Raw genomic sequence first — 19388 nt, 5'->3', positions numbered from 1 at the left:
AGTAAAGCTAAAGAAGAACAACAATGCACTCATAATGCCAAAGTACAATTTAAATAACATCCCAGACGAATATAAAGATCAAATAAGGAACAGGTTTGAGGCTTTAAACTTAGCTGACAGAGAACCAGAAGAACTATGGAGTGAAGTCAGAGACATTATCAGGAAAGAATGCAAAAAGACAATACCTCTAGTTAAAAAGAGAGAAAGACCTCAATGGATGACTCAAGAAACTCTTAAAATGGTTGAGAGAAGGAAAGCAAAAGGAGATAGAAATACATTCAGACCCCCAAGTACAACAATACAGTATGTAGATACTAGTATGTACAAAGAACTATTACAATAGTTACTGTATAGAAATAGAAGAGGACAACAAACAGGGAAGAACAACAGCCCAATTCCAAAAGATTAGAGAAATGAAAGAGAAATTTAAACCAAGAGTAGGGATGCTGAATAATCAACAGGGAAACACACTGACTGACCGAGATGAAATAAAAGGAAGATGGACGCAATACACTGAAGAATGCTATAAAAGAGATGCAAGGATGACAGATTCATTAATGAGGAACCGTATGATGAACCACCAGAAATTTTAGAATATGAGGTGAAAGCTGCTCTTAAAATACTTGGAAGAAACAAATCATCAGGGACAGATGGCATAACAGAGTTGCTACAAGCTACTGAGACTGAATCTGTCCAAATTTTGACAAACTAAACAATGGCCCACAGACCGGAAGCGCTCAATATACATCCCAATTCCAAAGAAAGGGGATCCCAGGGAATGCAGTAATTATCGAACTATTGCCTTAATATGCCATGCAAGTAATGCTCAAGATTCTACAACAAAGGATCTTACCATATAAGAACCAAAAAATGCCAGACGTCCAAGCTGGATTTAGAAAGGGAAGAGGCATCAGAGATCATAGCGCAAACATACGCTGGATAATGGAACGGACCAGGGAATTACAGAAGAAAATGACACTGTGCTTTAGATTACAGCAAAGCCTTTGACTGTGTAGATCATGAAAAACTATGGAATGCTTTAAAAGAAATGGGGGTGCCGCAGCATCTGATTGCCCTGATGTGCAACCTATACTCTGGACAAGAGGCTACTGTAAGGACAGAATATGAGGAAACAGACAGGTTCCCAATTGGAAAGGGTGTGAGACAGGAGTGTATTTTATCACCCTATTTATTTAACATATATGCAGAACATATCATACGAAAAGCAGGATTGGACCAAGATGAAGGAGGTGTGAAAATTGGAGGGAGAAATATCAATAATTTAAGATATGCAGACGATACCATACTACTAGCAGAAACCAGTAATGATTTGAAACGAATGCTGATGAAAGTTGAAGAGGAAAGCACAAAAGCAAGACTACAGCTGAACGTCAAGAAGACTAAAGTACTGACAACAGAAGATTTATGTAACTTTAAAGTTGACAATGAGGACATTGGACTTGTCAAGGATTATCAATACCTCGGCACAGTCATTAACCAAAATGGAGGCAATAGTCAAGAAATCAGAAGAAGGTTAGGACTGGGGAGGGCAGCTGTGAGAGAACTAGAAAAGGTCTTCAAATGTAAAGATGTATCCCTGACCACTAAAGTCAGGATCATTCAGACCATGGTATTCCCCATCTCTATGTATGGATGTGAAAGTTGGACAGTGAAAAAAGGGATGAGAAAAATAAACTCATTCGAAATGTGGTGTTGGAGAAGAGCTTTATGCATACTATGGACTGCAAAAACGACGAATAATTGGGTGTTAAAACAAATTAAACTAGAACTATCACTAGAAGCTAAAATGATGAAACAGAGATTATCATACTTTGGACAGATAATGAAAAGATATGATTCACTAGAAAAGACAATAATGCTGGGAAAAACAGAAGGGAGTAGAAAAAAAGGAAGACCAAACAAGAGATGGGTTGATTCCACAAAGGACGCCACAGACCTGAACTTACAAGATCTGAACAAGGTGATTCACGACAGTTGCTGTTGGAGGTCGCTGATTCAGTTGCCATAAGTCGTAGTTGACTTGAAGGTACATAACACTGGCCATGCTTGCTGGCGCTGATGGGAGTTGTAGTTCAGCAACACCTGAAGGCCAAAGATTCCCCACATCTGCTTTAGAGCATGACTTTGGCAGGCACAGCCCACCCATAAATTCAAAACTGCCATGGGCTGTAATGCACACACCATTTACTTTGGTGCAATTCCTTTGCTTGTATAACCAATGATCAGAGTAAGTGCTGTGACTGGGATGTGAAACCCACGTTAAACACACACCATCTTCCCATCAAATAACAGCTGTCCTTTGGTTTACACTCCTCAGCTCCAATCCCTCCTTAACTTTCAGAACTTTGACCTAGTCCTGCTGTGGTCACAAGCAGTTTAAACTGGTGCACATTCATTACCTGAGCATAGGGATGCAGTTAATGCATGGGGGCAGAGAAATGCGGATGCCAGCTTCACCCAACGAATTTCTGCCCGTCCCACACCTCTCAGGGGTACAGAAAAGCCATGCCAGAGCAAGCGTAGCAAGTGAGGCCTATCAGAAAGCTGTTCCTTGCTTTGCCCACAGCCACCTTAAGCGCAAAGGCTGCCGGGAGAAAGCGCGAGTATAGGAATCAGGGAGGCCTACCCTGTCCTTTGGTCGGTACTCTTAGATGGTTGGCTACGCGCGGTTTCACTACTAGGCCGCGCGCTCCAGCGCGTCCCCACCATGGAGCAGTTGTTAGCCGACGCGTTACTCTCGCAATGCTCCGACTCGAGCGCGTTGCTCCGGACGGTGTGCGGCGAAGACCGGCCGCTCTCAGTCCAGCAAGCGGAGACGTTGCGTTTCCTTCTCGAACGGCTGGCGGCGACGGGCGGCTGGCGTGGGCAGCGTAGTGAGAAGGACGCAGCGCAGCGAGTAGCCTGGGAAGCGGCGCTGGGTCGCTGCCTCCCGGTCCTTCTCGGCGGCAGCACCTTGGCGGGGGAATCCCCGGAGGAGCGGCTGCGCTTGGTGAGAGCAGCCTGCGGAGCACTGCGTTGTTGCGCCTCGCTTTGCGGGCCCCCCCTAGCGGAGCGGGTGGCGAGGGAGTCGCTGGAAGGCAGCGAGGGGCCTGAGCGGCTGCAGGTTGAAACCGCCGTCGCGGTCCTGACGGCCGTGGCCTCTTGGCTGGAAGAGCCGGCGCTCCTGAGGCGAACCGTGGGGACGGCCCTGAGGTTGCTGTGGGGGGACGGAGAGGACAATGAAGAGGAGAAAGCGTTGTTGGCGGCCGGGAGGCTATTACCAGCGCTGGGGCGAAATAGCGCCGCCCTTGGGCACGTCTGGGAAGGACTGATGCTCCCGCCCAACGATGCCCCCCAGCGGGTGAGCCGGACCCTGCTGGTCTTGAGCGCTCTCTCTGACGCGGTATTTCCGGCGGACCCGCGGCAACAGAATGAGGGTTCCAGTGGTGAGGCTGCTCAGTTGCTGGATGCCAGGCTCTGTAGTAGCTTCTGGAAAGTGGTGCAAAAGGGCCTGACGGAGAGCGATGCCCTGTGTAGGAAAAGAGCCCGTTATTTGCTGAAGCGAGCTGTTGATGTTTCTGAGAAACTACGTGTGGAGTGCAGATGCAACTCGGACACCGGAAATGGTACACGTATGATGCTGCTGCAGCTTTGCTTTGCTTCTTTCCACTAATGGAATATACCTGACACAATGTCTTTTCTTGCAACCACTCCAACATGTGATGGGTTGTGGCTAAAGCCATGCCTGGTTCCGGGCATCCTCTGCAATGTATAATATCCAACTTTTGGCTTGGCACCACATACCTTTATAAGGTACCAAAAGCTGAATCTTGCATTGGCAGAAGTAGCTAAAGGCTGCAAGTAAGACAGTTTTTTTTCTCCATGATCACCACACTGTGAAATTAATTCTGTAGCTAGTGATGTTGACTAGGTTGTATCTGTGTCTGTGCAGTATTACAATCTATGCATTTTGTGTGCTTTAGCTGGGATTTATTGCATTTATATCCTACCCTTTCTCCAAGAAGGTCAAGGTGGGATTTATCTCCTGTACTTTTACTCAAGTATGCTGTCAAAGAGAGAACCTGGGCATACACACCCTTTCTGCCACAGTGCTGTATCTGGTAAAAAAATGTCCCTTGTATGCTATTGCTAGGGAACAAGAAATGCTATCTTAACTGAGTGTGGATGTTTTAGTTTTGAGTAGCCCCAGGATATTGTGCCATGCTTAAAAGCGACAGCCTCCAACCCATTTGACAACACATTGCTGTTTTGAACAGCATTAAAATAAAATTAAGAGTTTGATGGAAAGTTAACAAGTCTGATCCTCTTTGGTTCTGCCTTAGGAAAAGCACAAGTTTGTCTATCATAATAAATGTGGAGGGCGAAACCGCAGCAGTGTATCTCCATAGATGCCCATAAATTTGTTGAGATGATTACAAAAGGAGAGGACCACCATGGAATTATGAAATCATTGAGACTGTTCAAGAGACACAGGAAACTGCCTTCTGCCGAGTCAGACTATTGGTCCATCTAGCTCAGGATTATCTACACCTGGTGTAAGCCTTTGGCCCTTCAGATATTGCTGAACTGCCATCAGCTCTAGCAAGCATGGCTGATGGGAGTTGTAGCAACATCTGAACTACAACCTGAGATTGTAGTTCAGCTAAGTCCTACTCAGAGTAGACCCACTGAAATGAAAGAACATAAGTTAGCCACGTCTGAGTCTACTCTGAGCAGGACTAGCACTGAATACCACCCCTGGTCTATGCTAACTGGTAGTGACTCTCCAGGATTTCAGACAAGGGTCTCTCCCAGCCCTGCTTGGAGATTGAACCTGGAACCTTGTGCAGGCAAAGCAGATGCTGTACCACAGAGCTGTGGCCAGTCGCAATCAGTGGGGCAGTGTTGCATACCTGGTTTCTGGACACTGAGCAAACCTCCTGCTTACCAAGAGGGAGAGTTTTGAGGAGCAAGGCACAGTGCAAGTGTGGTGGTGGAGCCAATCTGATGCTCTTGCTGCACCCAGACTGTGGCTCGCCCCTCTCCTTAGTAAGTGGCAGGAATGCTTGGTGTCTGGAAGCCAGGTATGGAACACTGCCCTACCAACTGCTACTGGCTATGGCTCTTGTTTCCTGACAAAGATCTCCCTATTCAAAAAAGGTTTTGACTGTGAAGGAAGATAGGTGGAGCAATAACCAAGATGAAGGTCATTGCTTCATTGTTCATTCAATACTTAAGCATGAATTTGCTTTTGTACTAGAAGGTGGAATTGACTGGAAATGTTAATGAAGACGTCACCCAGGATTAGATATAAAAATTGGCAAAGAGCAGAGGAAATGTGCACTTGAAAATGTGTGCAACAATCCTTCCTATGTCACAGTCATTCCTGGTAATGTGAGGTTCTTCCACATCCCAGATAGATTTACTAGCAGAGCCTGCTTCAAAGCCAAATCCCATGGGGTGCAGTGTACTTGTGATATACTTGAGAGTGGCCTGTGTGATGGAGGAGGATGGAGAAGTGAGCTGCTGAATAATTATATGAGGTGTAATAGGGCCTCACATTTTCATTGCACCCAGTTATTACATTGGGCTTGGCACAGTGATAGTGCACCAAGATAGGGGCTGGCAGGGAAAATCTTCAATAGAAATTATGCACAGAACCCCATGGAGAGAAAGGGTCATACTATTGACCTACATTAATACTTCTTGCTGCCCACGAATTTTGACCACGAATTTTGGAAGATTGCGGCCTGTGTCTTCAGTGCATACTGTTCTCACTGAGAGATATTTCCTGTTGATGCTTACAGGCCTGGTTTCATTACTTTTTCATGTTAGTGATATTAATCTGAATGTAGCAGTATTTATATGTTCCCTTTGCTGAGAGAAGAGAAGAAACGTCTCTAATTTGCTTGTCTTCTAGAACCATGTCTGTTTTGGTGGTGTGCTGAAAAAAATGATGAACTTGCTCAGTTTTGGGAAAATTACATTTTAATTATGGAGACTCTGGAAGGAAATCAGGTAAGTATGTATCATTTTACAAAGCTCTGCTGGCAGTCACTCTTCTAATTTTCTGCTACAAATATGCAAAATGACACTGGGCTGCGTCACACAGTGAATGAAGGTAGAAGCCATCAGGTATAGAGATTATTTTATTGCTAAGCAAAAAATCTTCCATGCATTTGGAACATAACAGTTTCCTTTGTATGGGGTAGGGCAAGGGAATTTGAAAATGGAAACAACCATTCAGTCTAAATTATACTCTTTCAAGTTCCATTGAATAAGATCACATAATCAGAATTGTGTACAGATTTGCTGTTCACAAGGGGTTGAACCAGGGTTACACCGATACATTGTGTGATGTTTTCCATGATTTTGGAGTCAGTATGCCATGTAAATCATTACAGAGAGTTGCAGTTACAATACTTTTTTAGTTACATAGTAAATCAAATCAATGTAATAACATTTGTTTTTCAATTTTAGATACATGTTATAAAGCCAGTATTACCAAAGTTAGATAGTTTATATGAACATGCGGTATCAGGACAAAAAGGTAAGCCTAATATTTTAGACAAGCGTCATTAACTTTGTCAGGAATTGAAGGATTGGTTTATATATCTTCAGGGTTGAAAGAATTCCTCATACTTGGCTACTCAGCCATTTTAATAATATTTTTCCAACACTTATAGGTGGTAATTATATATATGCATATTTCTAGAAGAACTTGCAGTTTAAAGGCCAGTTCATACCATGGCTGTCTAGAAATTTGGTACATGCAATGGGCCATCAGAGCCACACACCCCTTTGCCCATTCATCATAATGTGTGGCTTGGGAGTTTGCTTTCTGCAGTTCTTTTCCATAAAAATACATGGTGGAGGAAGGATTGCAAGCTGATATTTCCCTAGTCAAATATTACATTGTCAATGAAATGAGAGACATATGAGGTCCTGATACCCTGTCACATTTACAGAATGTAACAAATTTTTGGCTAGTTTTTCCCCCCTTTAATATTGCATTTGTATACCGCCCCATAGCCGAAGCTCTCTGGGTGGTTTACAACAATTACAAACATTAAAAACAAATATACAAATTTAAAAACACATTTTTAAAAAGCAATTTAAAAACACATGCTAAAATGCCTGGGAGGAGAGGAAAGTCTTGACCTGGCGCCGAAAAGATAACAGTGTTGGCGCCAGGCGCACCTCATCCAACACATGATTCCATAATTTGGGGGCCACCACTGAGAAGGCCCTCTCCCTTGTTGCCAGACTCCCAGCTTCCCTCCAAGTAGGCACCCGGAGGAGGGCCTTGGATGTGGAGCGTAGTGTACGGGTGGGTTTGTGTTGGGAGAGGCGTTCCATCAGGTATTGTGGTCCTAAGCAGTGTAAGGCTTTATAGGTTAAAAGCAGCACCTTGAATCGAGCTCGGAAACATACAGGCAGCCAATGCAAAGGGGCCAGAATCGGTTTTATATGTTCGAACCATCTGGTCCCTGTTACCAATCTGGCTGCTGCATTTTGCACAGGCTGCAGTTTCAGAATTGTCTTCAAAGGCAGCCCTAGATGGTTCTACAAGAACCCCCAAGCTACGAACCTGCTCCTTCAGGGGGAGTGCAACCCCATCCTGGATAGGTTGGACATCCACCATCCAGATTGTCTGGATTGAGCCTCAGTTTATTAGCCCTCATCCAGTCCATTGTCACAGCCAGGCACCAGTTCAGCACATTGACAGCCTCACCTGAAGAAGATGAAAAGGAGAAATAGAGCTGCGTGTCATGAGCATACTGATGGCAAAGCACTCCAGAGCTCTGGATGACAGTACCCAATGGTTTCATGTAGATGTTGAACAGCATGGGGGACAGAACTGACCCCTTTGGAACCCCATACTGGAGAATCCAGGGTGCCGAGCAATGTCCCCCAAGCACCACCTTCTGGAGCCGACCCGCCAAGTAGGAGTAGAACCACGGTCATGCAGCCCCTCCCCCTCCCAACTCAGCCAGTCTTCCCAGAAGGATACCATGGTTGATGATATCGAAAGCTGCTGAGAGATCAAGGAGAATCAACAGAGTCACACTCCCCCTGTCTCTCTCCCGACAGAGGTCATCATACAGGGCGACCAAGGCTGTTTCCGTGCCAAAACCAGACCAACTGAAATGGATCCAGATATTTGGTCTCATCCAAGAGTGCCTGGAGCTGGCCTGCCACCACTTGTTCAAGGACCTTGCCCAGGAATGGAAGATATGCTACCTGCCTATAGTTATTAAGATTTTCTGGGTCCAGGGAGGGTCTCTTCAGGAGTGGTCTCACTACTGCCTCTTTCAGGCAGCTAAGGACCACCCCCTCTCATAGAGAGGCATTAATCACTTCCCTGGCCCAGCCAGCTGTTCCATCCCTCCTAGCTTTTATTAGCCAAGAAGGGCAAGGATCCAGCACAGAAGTGGTTGCACAAACCTGTCCAAGCACCTTGTCAACGTCCTCAAACTGTACCAACTGAAACTCATCTAAGAAATCGGGACACGGCTGTTCTCTGGATACCCTGCTTGATTCACCTGCTATAACAGTGGAGTCTAAGTCCTGGCGGATGCTAAAGATTTTATCCTGGAAGTGCCTAGCAAATTCATTACAGCAGGCCTCAGATGGTTCTACCATGTCCTTGGGGCCAGTGTGTAATAGCCCCCGGACAATTCTGAAGAGCGCCGCTGTGCAGCAGATTGATGATTTGATAGTAGCAGCAAAATATTGTTTTTTTGCTGCCCTCACTGCCCCTATCATAGTTGCATATGGCATATAAGTACAAAGTTCAACAGGCACTATGAAAATCTGTCTGATTCAAATGTAAGAGCTGTGGAGGTTATGGGGCTCTTGCAGCCAAATTCAGGTATAGTGTAGAATGAAACAACACTTTCTGAAAACTGTTTTTATGTGGTTATATGTAAATATCTTGTGATAACGTAATAAAGGCTCTTGATCCTATGCACATTTCTAGATAAAATATATGTCAAGAGATTCCAGTCACTCTGTATCATGATTATTTTTGTCCCCCAACAGATTGTTGGGTGTTTCACCCATCGTGGCATGTGTGCATTTACAAAAGGATGTTTGAAAGTGAAAACAAAACATTGACCAAGGAAGGTGTAATTCACTTTCTTGATATATGGCAAATAAAACACCTCCCCACATCACCAGGGTTTTCAGAGGTAAAGTTTTCTTTCTTTGCTTCTCCTAAGATTTTCCTGTATTGTAGCTCCTTAAGTTTGCCCCACTATCAATATTCTCTTGGGGGGAAAGGTAAAAACTTGCTGCCCTTGTTTGGGAATGTTACAATTTTAGCAGAGATTATCAAGAGAGAGTGAGAACACAAGCGGGCAGCATATTCTTAAGAGCTCTTGAAGGGAACCTAGGGAAAACATAATTCTCTTTATAAACATATGAGCATTGTCTATCAGTGTATGGAGCACACACTGTCCGGTTTGCACTGATTGTGAGGGCAGATGGCAACAATTGTGCCCATTACCCTACTAAGGTTCATCCCACTCTTGAGATGCAGGAAAAGTAGTGAAGGGTAGAACCCTTTCAACTATAGCATTCTTTGGGAATAACTGTAACAGTCACAAATCTGCACATTTATTTTTTTAAAAGTCAGTAGTCTTATCACATAGTATAGTTCAGGAAATACTTCTCTTACCCCCCTACTATAAAACAGATATAATTAGTTAAATCTTTTAGATTAAATTGTTCTTTGGTGTGTTTATACAGCTGATTTGTAATTCCTTTATCTATTATGTGCATTGAATGTTTTGTAAAATCAGACCCACAGTTTTCTTTAGCAGAAGTAAACTTCCAGTTTTGTATTGAGTTCTCTACTAATACAGGTCTTAAGTATTATCCATCCATACATGTTCTTCAGAACAAATGAAATGCTGTTATTGTCTGTGCTATATCTTTTAATGCAAACATACTTTTGTTTTTAGTTCATTATTGGCCCTTTAATGGATGCTCTTTCAGAAAGTTCTCTTTATAGCAGGTAATACATTATTCATGGAAAAATAATTGAATTTCTATAGATAACTGGATTTGTTAAATGCCACTTATATACGGATATCTTGGGAGGGCTGAATATTTAGAAGTATGTGTGATAGGGGTTGATCTCTGAACTTTCCTCCAATTAGGACAGAGACTGAAAATATCCCGGAAGGTTTTATCATCATACAATTTTATAAATATATAGTGCACCCAAATTTACAATACTGCATGCAATTTTAATTCTATCTCAAAAAGGACGAGAGGTGGAGGAAGTATAGAAAAAACTTCTTTCTGATGTTATCACTGCTAGTTGATGATAAAAAAAACTTTCCAAGGTGTTTCACTGTGTCTTAGGAAGGTGTTCTTTTGCTGGGATGCAATATTTTATCAGTAGAGCAATTCTACGTACTGGGATGGAGATGGAAAACCAGTGCAGAGCAACTGCTACATCTAGAACCCTGCCAGCTCACAGCAACCAAGATGGGAGATAGGGCTGCAACTTTTTTCCTGGTCCTTTTACTTCTGTACCTGCCACCCTTTAACATTCCCTCCCATTGAAACCAATGGGAGGAGAATTTAACTACAGCTTCAGGCTAGTGTGATTAAGGGGTCTAATCTGGAGGCTGTACAGGGGATGAGGGGGCTTTGGATCCCACATATCCCCAACACGCTCCCTTTCCATGGTAGCACTACTGCTGGTGGTGCTCCTATGCAGCTTTCTGCAGGAGTTCTGGGGGTCTCCAGGATGGATGTACCATCCTGCTGGCGAAACAGCACTTCCTTCCTAAGGTCCTCATAGCACCCTTTCCTTCAGCAAGAGTTGGTATTACTTCTCTTAATCAGTGGATTTGCTAGTATGCTTGCTCAGTGAGGCTAGCTTGGGTCTCGTATGTTGGCTTAATATTAAAGATGGTCTTTCTTTTTAACAAGATGGAAGTTTCTGTTAATTAAGCTGTAAGTTAGTTTATCTGTACAGTGGTTTTGTGAATATATAAATTTTATTTGTTTGATTAATCAATTACATTTTTGCAACAAGGTGACAGTCTTGTCTTTGAATTTCCTCCAATATATTCATATGTTTTTAACTTAACAGGCTATCAGGTCAGATTATGGGAACTTGCCCTCCTTTAGGAATGAAGCTGCAGACCTTCTTGGCTACTTACTTCACAAGCCTTCCAGAGAAAGAAAAAAGTATGTTTAGTTAAAAGTTTTAGAATCTCACAGAAGCCAGCTATCCGCTTTGGTCATGCAAAGCAGCCAAAGTGGGGAGCTGGTTGGGTAAGAGGGAATATAAAGCCACCTCTGTTACGTTGCTGTCCCACTTTTGCTGTGAGACTAGTATAGCTCAGGTGCTGGAAAGGATTCTACAGTTGTATGCAAAAAGTGCCTTGCATTTATTTTCATTTTTGAGCTTGTATGGAAAGATTGGGAAGGTGGCATCTCCCTGGTCAGGGCACAGAGCTGCCACTCTTCTCAAGTTCCTCCCTTCTTCCATCCTCTCTGAGTTCAGAGAGAGCACGGTATATGGAATGCTGGCCCAAACGTGGTTGGAAATAGGAGGTTGTGCCCTGCAGGGATCTTTACTTTTATTATTATTTATCACATTATCATCCCATCATCTAGCAAATAAGGTGGCATACATGGGTCTCTTCCCAGCCTCGATTTTATCTTCCTAACAACCCTGTGAGGTAGGTTAGGCTGAGAGAGACTGATTGGCCCAAGGTGAGCTTCATGGCTGAATGTGCATTTGAATCTAGGTTACCCTGATCCTAGCTGGCCACTCTAACCACCAAATTGGCTTTTCTTTAGTTTTGTTTTCCATGGTGGTTGGGGTTGGAATCTGGGGGAGACGGTGAAAGCGCATACATTCAAGAATCATTCACAGTACAGAAGTAGGTATGTTGTGTACTCCTTCTGTCCATGCAGCCGGCATGCATAGAGTGTCACAATGCTGCCCTGCTCTGCCTTTGGCAAGTGTTTCACTACCACATTTTTCTCTGCTGTCATGTATATTTGAGCCCTCAGTAAAATGAGCTGTTTAGGCTAGATTTATTGAAGAGATCAGTAGGATTTAGGTAATAAAATCCCAAAATTTCTTGATTTTTTTCCCGTACTGCTTGCATTTTATGTTCAATGATTTAACAATTTTTTTCCTTTTGGGTTTTTTTTAGGTAGTTTTTTGTTAAAGTTTATACAGAAGATGAGCAGTCGGCACTGGTGTGCCGTTCCCATTTTGTTTCTCTCCATGGCACTGGCCCATATTCCAGCATGTAGAGTGCTAGATACTGAAGGACTCCTAGCTCTGAGGTAACATTCTGAGTTTTGTTCATGTGAATACTCTGTGTCGCCAGTTCATTGTTTTAATTTTTAAAATCATGTGTCTTACCCGTTTGCAGAGACGTCCTGCAGTGTACTATGATCACACATCAGATTCTACTACGAGGAGCTGCTCAGTGCTATCTTCTTAAAGCAGCCATATTCTTGACAGATGTAGTAAGTGTTCCTATTCTGAACTGTAGTTACATTGTATCCTAGGAAAGGTAATTTATCAAATACAGCTGATTACTTTTCTAGAGCTTCGATGGGATAAACTTTGCTGCTACTTTAGATTTAAGGATACATTTGATTACTGTTCTTAAAACTCAGGTAAAATGTTCTTCTCCTTTCCATGTTTATTTTTCTAGGTGTCAAGTGTACAAAAAGCAAAGGTCACTGGCTTGTGCATTCTTAAGCATTAAAATGTTTCATGATTGCCTTAGGTTTTGTGACCAAAGTAAGCTAGTGAAGCTCAGAATTGCAATTGCATTGCAATGTTTTTTGCTTTTTTCCTCCCTCTTCCCTCCTCCCTAAAATGGATATAGGCAGACAAGAAGCTGGTGGTATTAATGTAAATGCAGAAGTATGCCATCATTTGATCATACCGTTTTTATTATGATATCTGTGTTCAAGAATTATCTCACATTAGTGTTCTACATATTTCTTGATATTTCTTATTGAAATCATCTCGGCAGTTGGGAAAAAAACTTGCGTTTTGTCCCTGTGCCAGGTAAATAAGAGCAGAAGATTGATGCTTTCTTTTTAACCTTTTATATAATTATTTGCAAAATGAAAAAATGTGATCTTTAATGTAGCCCTGAACCTAAAATTTATTTGTCTTGGTTTCTAATGAATCTTACTTGCATTTCTTTTCTTAGGAGAAAGTATCCTTTTCAGATATTTCAAACTTCATCATATGTCTGAGACCAGAAGAGTCATTAGGCAGAGGGACTGTTTTGTGGACAATGGTGAGAGAAATGAAATCAAACTACTATACAGTTGGTTAGTTATTGCTAGTCTTGGTGATTCCTTATCTGATTATAAAGGGTTGTAACATACCCTAGATGACTAGAAGCTCCCCCCCCCCAATTTGTTTCTATACAGATCCTTGAATAGCCTCCGGCATAGTTCAGTGGCCAATAGGAAAGACCAGGGATATAGTGCAGGGGGCTGCAGTGGAAGGGGGAAATCAGATGGAGGCTGCTTGAGTAAATACAACTTTTCCCTCCTGCTGCAGGTCCCTCCTTCCATATCCCAGGCATTTCCTGAGTGTTCACCTATTCTCACATGAGGCTTTATGGCAGTGCATTCAGCCACAGTAGGGAGGAGGAGATGGGAAAACCCCATCTGGTGCACTGGTGGAGTTCCACTTGCACTTCTTTGGTTGCAAGCCCTCGATTCTAAATACTTTTGCTGGTGTTAACCGAAATGCTTCAGGCACATTCATTATACAGCTTTCATTGGATGGCTTTAAAAGAGGATTAGACAAATTAATGGAGGATAAGGCTATCAGTGGCTTCTAGCAATGATGGCTATGCTTTGCCTCCATAGTCGAAGGCAGTATGCTTCTGAAAACCAGTTGCCGGAAACCACAGGAGGGAGAGTGCTCTTTGCACTCAGGTCCTGCTTGTAGACTTCCCATGGGCATCTGGTTGGCCACAGAGTGAACAGGATGCTGGACTAGACGGGCCAGTGGCCTGAACCAGCAGACTCTTCTTATGGTCTTGTATTGTATGGTGAAGATACACCTCTTTTACCTGGCATTTGACTCTTGATATATAATTTAGGACTCACTGTAGTTGTGATTGTACATTTTTAAAACTGTTTTTACTGTTGTATTTTATATTGTTGTGACTTGAAGTGCTGACATAATGTTACATTTGGTGGTATTATATAGTATATATATATATATATATATATATATATGTAAATCTCCTTTTATCATACTAGATTTCAGGACAGTTTAGACAGAATCAAGCAATACAACAAAACTCATCGAAGTAAAAGCAGTAGATAAAATCTTAAAAGAGAGTAATAAACATTTGACCAACAATATTGAAATGCCTTGAAAAAAAATAGAAAGGGGCTTTCCTAGTGCTTAGTAGCAATGTTGGCACTTGGCCCTTTTTGGGGAGGTGATTTCATAGCTGGAGCTCCATTGCCAAAAAAGTCCTCATCCTTGCTGATGTCTACCTTGCCTCCTATGGGAGAGGCAGATGGAGAAGGGCTTTGACAGATGATTTTGAAGTTGCTATTGGAGTAGGCACTCCTATGGTTCCAAGAGTCCCAAGCCATTCAGGTCTTTAAAGGAAGGTAGTAGCACCTTGAATTGGTCTTGGGAGCACATAGGTAGCCTGTGTTCATCTTTAAACTGGTGTAATATGAGCAAATGAACTGTGCCTGCACAAACAAACTGAAGCTTCTAAACCATCTTCAAAGTTAACCCTGTGTATAACACATTGCAGTAATCCAACCAGAATTTACCAGAGCATGGAGCACAAACCAGATTATGTTATGATAGTATGTATGCTCAATTCTAAACTGAGCTGCATGCTGGCAATTCACATCTTAGTATTGGCCTATATGTGAACAACTGATGATGTATTTCAATAATTTTCATGATTGTGATGTAACTTCAGAACAATATTAAGTAGAAATATGTAGACAGCAACATTGTACATAGGCAAATGCATTTGTATATGTTTTGAAGAAAAATAGTGTTGTGATAGGTTGAAATAGTAATTAATTTTGTTTTGCTTAGCTTTGTAATTGGTTGAATGTAAATGACAAGCACTTTCAAAACCCTTTAAACTGCAATGTGCCTCAAGACAAAGCTGCATTAAGTGTTTATGTGCAATCCCTTGTCGAGGATTATTTGAAAACACCTATAGCCAATAGTAAGTAGTTTATAAATATTATAAATAATATTGTTTGTGTAATCAATGAAGACATTTGTAAAATAGTTGTATTTCTAAAGTTAAGGATTATCTAGCACTACGTCAAAGTGTATGGGGTACTTGCTGACTAATACATGATATTGTTTTGACGGTGGCGCTTTGTGGGGAGGGACTGCGACACAGTGGTTGATCACATACTTTACATGCAAAAGGTCCCAGGTTCAATCCCTGGCATCTCCAGAGCTAGGAATGGTCCCTCCCTGAAATCCTGGATTGCCACTGTCAGTGAGGGTTGACAATACTGAGCTGGATGGACCAAGGGTCTGTCTCATTGTAAGGAAGTTTCCTATGTTCCTATTAATATGTTTTAGTAAATATTTAGTAGTATTTAATAAAAGGGGGATACATTTTATTAAAAATATTTATACCCTCGTTTTGTGCCTAACCCAGTAACTTTGGTGCAATGAAGCAGCCTTAGGTCTGGTCAGTGTCTGGATGGGATACCACCTCAGAAGATCTTGCACTGTTTAGAGTTCCATAGAAGAAAGGCAGGATAGGTTAACAGTGCAATTCTGTGTCTATGAATTACATAAAAGTAAGCCCCACTGAGTTCATGGCGTGTATAGAATTATAGTCAAAATTTGTTTAAAACAGTAAAATCAAGATTAAGACATTATACAGGCAAATGCTCAGGAACAGTTAAAAGACAAATAAAATGCCTTTTTAGTGTTCCTGATGTTCTGTACCTACTTGAAGGGTTTCATGCACAGTCTTCCCATAAGAATTGTTTGTTTTCGTTTAACAGAGTAATATATTTCTGCATACCTTACCAGAGACCTCAACTATGGAAAAATCGTTATTTTGTCTGTGGGTGGCCTTGTTTCACAGTCCTGCTGTTGGCACAGACCCACAAAGCTTGCGACTATACAGAAAATCTTTGGAACTTGGTCTTTGTAAATATTTGCAAAGAATTGCATGCCTGGGTGTTGGGATTGGATTTGTGCTTCTAGAACAGTAGCTACTCATGCCGCTTGGCAAAACACTTTTGAATCCAAGCGGAGTTTGGTGTGACATCTGCTGTTCAAAACAAAAATGTCAAAAATCCCACGGAGTGTGCACAAGCTCTTCAGCATATATACAGTAGCTCTTTGCATTCTAGTCATTTTACGTTAATTGCCTGGGGCTTAACCCTTATTAAAATCAATTGGCATATTGTTCACTCATGTAACTGGTAATAGGATTCCATCCATGTTCTCAAATAAGGTCCTGGTAAATTATTAAAATGACTGAAGTTCTCAAACACAGTTCTTGTGTCAGCTGCTTATATGTTGTATTACTTAAAGAGTCTGCTTCAAACATGTTACACAACAGCATTCATAAAAGCAGTCAGTTTCATTGCTTATTTCATTTGATTTTTTATGAAGCTCCTGTCATAGTCTTTTAGTTACAGAATGCTTCTTCTAAAGTTCAGTTATTTTTATTTTCTCTTGGTGATGAAAAAGAATACTACTTATACTGTTGTATATGCCCCTGGTTCAAACCAGCTTGTGAACTCAGACCCTGTTCAGACATTGACAGGTCTACCTCACAGATGTAGCTCACATGCAGAAGGGCATGGCAGTGGCCTCCTAGAGCGTACGTACTTCCCACTGCATGTAGGACATAGTATGAGCCATAGGCGAAACAATTGTGGCAACATACTGCCATTCACCTGAGATTTCCTTTTCTTTCACCCCTTTGAAGTAATGTCAGGTAAGGATCATGGAAATTACACATAACTTCCTATTTATGTTTTCCCAGGTATCACACTTCTCTCTGTGAGGCAGCAGGTAGAGCAATTAGGGAAAATAGTTGAGCTGGACTGATGATGAAATTATGTATCTTAAAACACATTCATTCATGCATACCCCTGCAACATTTCATTTTAAAAACTAGATTTGTTTTTTACAGCTGCGGAAGACTGCCTTATGCCTGACTGGTTTGAAGCTAAACTTGTTGCTACAATGGTTCTACTGGCTGCAGATGTGGAAGAGATAAAGCATGAATACAAGTATGTAAGCTGTTTTCTGTTGCATTTGTATTTGGATGCAGTCCACAAACACTTTGTTCTATTAGCTTTTGTATATAAAGTCTAAGGAAAGGTTAGAGCTAAGTGGCATAATGTAAATGCTGTTTATAAGAAACACCTGAAAATCCTTAGACTCTTAAAGTATCATGGTTAGGAAAGAATTGGAGTTCAGCTTAAATGAGCTGTTAGTCACATGTGGAATAAGGTAGCTCATAAATTGCCTTACGATAGATAATCTTTGCTTGAATGTTTTGTGGATTACATTGTTTACATCTTGCATTGGAATTTTTTTTCATCAACATGTATGGGCAAAGAAATGCATACAGATAAAGATAACTGTTTTATAAGTTTTTTGTGATACAGCCGCTGTATCCTGGGGTATTTCAGGAGCTGCAGTTTTGAGTTCAGAATTCCTTTGAGCAACTGTGGATTGGTGGAGTATTGACCTATTTGTCTATGGTGTCGTAAGAGAATAAGCTGGCTGGAATGGGCAATTGTTTTTAAGAGGATTGAAAGTTATTTGGGAGACCATATTGTACACATTTGTTTTGTTCCACTGTTGTCTCTGATCACATAGGCTTTACAGTCTTTTAGAATAATAATTTTAAAAAGAAAAAAAAAGAGGCAAACGTGGGAGAAGTGTACCCAGTAGAAGCCACAATCTTTCTTGCAAACTGCCTTCGGTTATCTGATAAAGAAACCCTCTCATCTGTCTCTAGTCATTGGTGTAAGTGTTCTCCTAGAAAATATACAAATATTGGAACATTTTGTGGATTAATGTTGGTTAAAGATGTGTTTTATTCACTCTAAAAATAAATAACTAAACAAACAGTGCCAACATGGGGTCTTTTTATGTGACACCATTCTTGCTTGATGGTGTACAGTGTAGGCTGAGGAGCTGTCTCCTGCTTTTTGCTCTGTGGAAGGTGAATGCAGTTACCCTAAAGTCAGTAATATAGACAGTAGAAAATGTTTCTCTTTTTAATGTTTGTTTTGTGTAGTGTCAATGGCACCACAGAACGGAGTGAGCTGAAGGCTCTCCTAAACCCTCTACTGGATGTCTTGCTGAAACTTGGCACTAATCCCTACATCTCATCACTGAAAGCCGATAAAAGCCTACAGCTACTATTGAAGTTACTACAGACTTGTTCAGTCAAATGTTCCTGTCCACAGCTTGGTTAGTGATATCTTCAGTATGTTACTGTTATCAATCTTAGTCTTCTAACTGGTGTAACAAAGGCAGGCTACCTAAAGTCATTAAACTAATTTTAATGATTTGCTTTGAAATAGTAATTCATATTAAAAGCAAACAACCATATAAAAAACTTTCAAAATGTATCTAATAAGGAATTATAATACCCTCAACAAACATCTAAATGCAGAGATTGCTATGATAGCCAGACAGGAAAAAAAAGAATTATAAAGCACAGTACAATCTAAAATTAATGTTTGCTAAACATGATACCCATTGTCCTATTTCCCCTTACAATAGGGGTTCATTTTTCTGCAGAAATGATAACATACAGAATGAAAAATACTTTTTAAAAATATCACTGTTTTTCAAACACCTTTTTGGGTTTGATCAAGAGGTAAGTGTTTTGAAGGGGGCTGGTGGAAGTGGTCTTTCCTGTCCCATTCTTCCCTCAGCAGTCCCCCAACATCACCCCCAACTCCTACCAAGGCTCTGGACACCCCATTGAATGGGGTGGGATGTGGCACAGGAAGATGGGGGAGAATGGGAACAGTTCCCTGTGCCTGATTCTCACGGATCTCCTCTTCTGCTGTTCCTTCGGGGAAGCTTTTTTGGGGGTTAGTGACTGTTGGGAGAAGAAGAGGATAGGAAAGTCTGCTTCTGCCAGCCTTTTTCAGCGCACTTTATCTCTGGATCTGTCGTGAGCCCTGCTGGAGGGGGATGGACCTATGAGAACGAAGCGGATGAGGAGGACTTAGAGTGGGATGGTTGAGCTGGTGAGGAGCTGAGCGGGGAGTTGGACTCAGAAGGCGCCCCAGGTCTGGACTTTGACAGTTCAACTCCAGCAGCTCTGGATATCCCTGTGGAGAGTCAACTTGACCAGCCGGTTGTTTCC

The 19388-nt window shown here is 41.8% G+C and overlaps 1 protein-coding gene across 5 annotated transcripts in view; it reads left to right on the top strand.

Annotated features, from left to right (window-relative positions):
* Positions 1–2466: 2466 nt before the first annotated feature.
* TARBP1 (TAR (HIV-1) RNA binding protein 1) overlaps positions 2467–19388 on the top strand; it is a 67752-nt gene continuing 50830 nt past the window's right edge. For 4 of the 5 annotated variants that reach the window (XR_009762338.1, XR_009762337.1, XM_061624516.1 and 1 more), the window contains exons 1-12: positions 2467–3626; positions 5921–6018; positions 6481–6550; positions 9046–9194; positions 9969–10021; positions 11114–11211; positions 12192–12327; positions 12417–12513; positions 13215–13304; positions 15098–15233; positions 17184–17283; positions 18303–18478. Coding sequence is in view for 3 of the 5 variants with exons in the window: in XM_061624516.1 (XP_061480500.1) it covers positions 2729–3626; positions 5921–6018; positions 6481–6550; positions 9046–9194; positions 9969–10021; positions 11114–11211; positions 12192–12327; positions 12417–12513; positions 13215–13304; positions 15098–15233; positions 17184–17283; positions 18303–18478 (2101 nt within the window). In the remaining 2 variants the exon portion in view is untranslated. The remainder of the gene's footprint in view (positions 3627–5920; positions 6019–6480; positions 6551–9045; positions 9195–9968; positions 10022–11113; positions 11212–12191; positions 12328–12416; positions 12514–13214; positions 13305–15097; positions 15234–17183; positions 17284–18302; positions 18479–19388) is intronic. The other variant, XM_061624515.1, reaches the window with a different exon arrangement.

Source organism: Rhineura floridana, chromosome 4 (genome assembly GCF_030035675.1).
Source record: "Rhineura floridana isolate rRhiFlo1 chromosome 4, rRhiFlo1.hap2, whole genome shotgun sequence".
NCBI lineage: Eukaryota > Metazoa > Chordata > Lepidosauria > Squamata > Rhineuridae > Rhineura > Rhineura floridana.
This window is presented reverse-complemented; position numbering and strand designations above follow the sequence as displayed.